The sequence below is a fragment of the Anarrhichthys ocellatus genome, unplaced genomic scaffold (assembly GCF_004355925.1).
Source record: "Anarrhichthys ocellatus isolate YVR2014 unplaced genomic scaffold, GSC_Weel_1.0 scaffold1003, whole genome shotgun sequence".
In the NCBI taxonomy this organism is placed as follows: Eukaryota; Metazoa; Chordata; class Actinopteri; order Perciformes; family Anarhichadidae; genus Anarrhichthys; species Anarrhichthys ocellatus.
The window spans coordinates 2,210-7,715 of NW_022280977.1; the positions used below are offsets into that span (position 1 = coordinate 2,210).

Consider the following 5,506-nt stretch of genomic DNA (forward strand, 5'->3'; position numbering starts at 1 on the left):
CGATGAGATGAGATACGATGAGATGAGATGAGATACGATGAGATACGATGAGATGAGATGAGATACGATGAGATGAGATACGATGAGATGAGACACGATGAGATGAGATATGATGAGATACGATGAGATGAGATACGATGAGATGAGATGAGATACGATGAGATGAGATACGATGAGATGAGATGAGATGCGATGAGATGAGATACGATGAGATGAGATACGATGAGATACGATGAGATGAGATACGATGAGATGAGATACAATGAGATGAGATGAGATACGATGAGATAAGATGAGATGAGATACGATGAGATGAGATACAATGAGATGGGGCGATTGTGGCTAAGTGGATAGCTTTCAATCAGAGGGTTGGCAGTTCGAACCCCGGCTCCGCTAGTCGCATGTCGATGTGTCCTTGAGCAAGACACCAAAATTGCTCCCGTAGCTGTGCCTATGGTGTAGAAATGTGATAGACTCTAAATTGTTAGTCGCTTTGGATAAAAGCGTCTGCTAAATGACTGTAATGTAATGAGATATGGTTAAGATACGATATGATTGCACAATGTTTCTTGTATTTCTACAGTAAATAAACGTGTATCTTTAAAAACACCTCAAAAATATTAAGTTTATATTTTAAAGTTTAATTGCCTTAAACAGCTGGTCACTGTTTATCAAACAGCAGCACAGTTTATATGTGTGTGCGTGTGTGTTCAGGGAGTCGAGGACCAACATCCTGGACAACCTGCTGTCCCGTATGGAGCAATATGCCAACAACCTGGAGGAGCTGGTGGAGGAGCGAACACAAGCTTATCACGAGGAGAAACGCAAGGCTGAAGCACTACTCTACCAGATACTACCACAGTGAGGATTACTTCTACTACTACAGTACTACTCTATAGAATACTCATTAGATATTAAAAAGTCATAGAATAGAATAGAACAAGTTTTTAGAAGAAGCTAAAGTAACGTTTGTTGAATTAGATAATAGTGAAGCAGAGGAGTCATAGTATAGTGTTACTAAATATTCATGAATGTCACAGTATATAGTATAGTGTAGTATATACACAGTATAGTATGTTGAAAAAATGTCTAAAGAAAGTCACAGATTATGCTGAAATAATTCATAATATGTTTAAGTAAATAAAACCATCAGATTTAACTTTATCTGCACATTCAATGGATTTGACTCCAGGTTTCTCTTTAAGTGTTTAATAAATACTGAATGAAAATACATGAAGTGTATGATTATGTACATAAAGATGACTACATGTATGTACAGCATGGAGGATCTGTATTGACAGTGATAGATGATACAAAGGTACAAATATGTATACCATAGTATCTCATTAAGTATTCAAAAAGGTCAGAATAGAATTTCAAAAAGTAAAAAAAAAAAAAGAGTCAAAGTGTAGTATTTCAGAGCGTAGTATGTCATGAAGTATAAAACGTTGACGTATATGCCACCCCCCCTCAGCTCGGTAGCGGAGCAGCTGAAGCGCGGTGAGACGGTTCAGGCCGAGGCCTTTGACTCCGTCACCATCTACTTCAGCGACATCGTCGGTTTCACCGCCATCTCTGCAGAGAGCACGCCGATGCAGGTGAGTCACAGCTGAGGATCATCTCTCACACACACACACACACACACACACATACACATACACACATACACACACACACACACCTGCTTCATGTGAACATCTGGATCAGTGACTAACAGCTGGCTGTTGTGACTCTGCAGGTGGTGACTCTGCTCAACGATCTCTACACGTGTTTCGATGCCATCATCGACAACTTTGATGTTTACAAGGTGAGCGAATCAAACCAGTTATTTCACTTTATTAAAGATATTCAGAGACACAAACTGTATAAAATGTATTTGCTGCTGTGCACTGCAGATTAAATACATGTTTATATATATAGTATATAGTATGTAGTATGTAGTAGATAGTATATAGTATGTAGTATATAGTATATAGTATGTAGCATGTAGTATATAGTATGTAGTATATAGTATATAGTATGTAGTAGATAGTATATAGTATATAGTATGTAGTATATAGTATGTAGTAGATAGTATATAGTATGTAGTATATAGTATGTAGTATATACTATATAGTATGTAGTATGTAGTATATACTATATAGTATGTAGTATGTAGTATATACTATATAGTATGTAGTATTATCAGACAAAAGGAACCAGCGTGTTAAAAGAACATTACAATCTTAATGGAATTAAAACTAAATTGTGAGTTTGAATGGCTGAAGAAACTCACAACATGAACATGAACTTGTTTATAAATGTATAAATATATATTCCCCCCCCCAGGTGGAGACCATCGGCGACGCCTACATGGTGGTGTCGGGGCTGCCGGTGAGGAACGGGATGCTGCACGGTAGAGAGATCGCCCGCATGGCGCTCGCCCTGCTGGACGCCGTCCGCTCCTTCAAGATCTGCCACCGATCAGAGCAGCAGCTGAGGCTGAGGATCGGGATCCACAGCGGTGAGAGTACACGCTGTGTGTACAAGTACACGCTGCGCGTACAAGTACACGCTGCGCGTACAAGTACACACCACCGTGTACAAGTGCACACAGCGTGTACAAACACATATGTGCCCTCGACCACACGTTAAACACAGTAACGCCGATAATCATCTTTGTCATCAGCAGCAATAATAAATCATAAACATGGTTCAACATTAATAATACGGCTCATTGTTATGCAGCAGTCGGGTATAAATGAAAACATCAAATTGATTGAACAGATTAAAGGTTGTTTTAGATCGTGTTATTATGGTAGAAACATAATAATAATAATATAGAGTAATGAGTAATGATCTACTATGAAGCTGTAACAGTCACGAGCACGATGGAAATACATCAGTTTAACTTCTCTTCACATTGTTTTTCTGTGTTATGTGTAAGTTGTGATATGATATATATTTATACATCACATGCACTGATTGAGGTGTAGTTCTGTGCTGTTCCAGAACTACATGTCCATCCTAAGAGACGGAACGCTGCTCTGTTCACCACGTTTCTTCTTTTTTCCATCTAAAGTTTTTTTGTGTTTTTTTTTGTGATTTTGAGATCTACAAATGAATTAGAATGTAATAGGAACATGCGAGTGTATCGGTGGAGATCTGGTCCTTTATGTCTTCGTGTTGGATGCTAGTGGACACGCAGCCAGTGAACTACACAGGCTCCAGGGTTCACAGCTGGAAGGGTCACACATTACGGTTCATCAGCGGCTCCTTACATTTGGAGAACTGTGATGAAGGAGAAATAATTCATGAAACCAAACTTTAATGTGTGAATATTGAGAGAGAGACACAGACACACAGACACACACACACACACACACACAGTTGCGACTGTCAACAAAACATTGTGAGAAACAAGGATTGAAATTCCACTGAGGAAGCTAAAGGCAAAGTGAGAACGTCATATATCTGTATATATATATATACAGACATATGCATACTTATTATTGGGACGGTGGTAAAAACAACAGTCTGGAGCCTTGTAGACGAGCACAAAAGCACTATAAATTACTCTAATAAAGTAAAAGTATAACATTTATTACTGACTTCTGAATTCTGGATCCTTGTAGACCAGCTGCTATGATCAAACAAACATCTGTATTCTCTTGTTCTGACCTCGTCACAGATAAAGAGATAAACTATATACAGTATATACATGTACAGTATATACATGTACAGTATATACGGTATACACATATACAGTATATACAGTATACACATATACACATATACATGTATGCTTGGTGTTACAGGTCCGGTGTGTGCCGGCGTGGTCGGTCTGAAGATGCCTCGTTACTGTTTGTTCGGAGACACCGTCAACACGTCGTCTCGCATGGAGTCCAGCGGAGAAGGTTAGAGCTGAACACAAGACAAAGGACTCAATAAATAATGAACCCTGAACCAGATTTAGACTTCTGTAGAACGCTGCGGAGGGTTTTAGTGTTTCCTAGAATCACATCTTTTATTTTGTCCGTGCAGCGCTGAAGATTCACGTGTCTGCGGCGACTCACGACGTCCTGCTGGAGTTCAACTGCTTCCAGCTGGAGCCGAGAGGAGACATCGAGGTCAAGGGCAAAGGGAAGATGACCACCTATTGGCTGCTGGGAGAGAGCGACAGCCAATGAGAAGACGGACGAGGAGGACGAGGAGGACAGAGGGGACGAGGAGACGAGGAGGACGAGGAGGACAGAGGGGACGAGGAGACGAGGAAAACGTCAGAGGACTCGTCATTTCTGAACAAAAAGAAGACATTCACCACCATGCACATCTATGGGAAGAAAAGACCCGCTAAAGTGTGGAGTAAACGACAAAACACGGAAGTGGAACGATGACGGGAGGAAAAACCAACAACCTGGTCTGGATCCTGCAGGATCAGGACTCACACTGGAACATCACGTCAATGAAGAAACTAGAATATTTACTTTATATCGTTTGTTCCAGATTCAACATGTTCCATGTTCAGCAGAAACTTCTTTATCTTTCCTTTAGTGCCGACGGTCCGGGATCAGGACTCATTCAGAGGCTCTTTAATGGAGGAGGGGGCGTAAACCACGACTGTAAACTCATATCTCATATTCATAAACTACTTTATTACCTTCATACAAACCCTGTGAAGAAACAAGTATTAAATGTATAATAAAGACACAAAAGTTGAATCCTGTAAACTATTTGATTTGGCTGTTAAATATTGACTATAATGTAGATTTTTAAGAGTTTTAATATTAGAGAATATTAGTGACGTCTGAAAGTTACAAAAGGAGTAAAAACTGAATTTCTTTAAGTCCATATTTCTGCAGTCTTGTTACCCACAATGCATAGCGTTGTGGCGTTACACAACAGGGTTACCAGTGTGGACTCCTGGTCCCCCCCCCCCGTTAAAAAGCAGCATGAGGACGTTTTAATTATTTAAATTTGACAGTTTTAGTCGCTGAACGTAATAAATGACGGTTAGCTCTTGTAAACGTTTGAAGCTATTTTGGAAATAAAAAGTTGTAAAAACACAAATGTTTTGTCTTTTTGTTTTTAAATTAAAAAAACAAGTTTGATTAAAATCCAGCAGTTTGTGTTCAGAGTGTTCATCTGTACCGACCTCAATAAAGTTCTGATCTGAGACGTTTGTTTGGACCGGGTCGGATTCTGGTGAAACCAGATGAATTCATGCAGGTTCACCAGAACCTCCTTCAGCTCAGACTCCAGCAGAGACCGGTCCACCGTGGACAGACCCAGATCCTCCAGCAGAGACTGGTCCACCTTGGACAGACCCAGATCCTCCAGCAGAGACCGGTCCACCGTGGACAGACCCAGATCCTCATTTTTTGCTTTTTCTGCTTCACGATATTATAAATGAAATACTTTTTCTGGACGGTTGGTCAGAATATGAAATATAAATAATAAATGAGTCCAGGTGGACGTTTGTGCCAAATTGTAAGAAATTACTATTTCCATGTTTCAGCCTCTCTCC

At 40.0% G+C, this 5,506-nt stretch overlaps 1 protein-coding gene across 1 annotated transcript in view; it reads left to right on the forward strand.

Moving 5' to 3' along the window:
• The window catches only part of LOC116377196 (atrial natriuretic peptide receptor 1-like), a 6,033-nt gene extending 1,809 nt beyond the window's left edge, over positions 1-4,224 (forward strand). Inside the window, exons 3-8 of the mRNA XM_031838774.1 lie at positions 715-861; positions 1,475-1,598; positions 1,739-1,807; positions 2,329-2,503; positions 3,798-3,896; positions 4,024-4,224. Of these exons, the coding sequence (XP_031694634.1) occupies positions 715-861; positions 1,475-1,598; positions 1,739-1,807; positions 2,329-2,503; positions 3,798-3,896; positions 4,024-4,169 (760 nt within the window). The 3' untranslated portion in view covers positions 4,170-4,224. The remainder of the gene's footprint in view (positions 1-714; positions 862-1,474; positions 1,599-1,738; positions 1,808-2,328; positions 2,504-3,797; positions 3,897-4,023) is intronic.
• Positions 4,225-5,506: the final 1,282 nt, after the last annotated feature.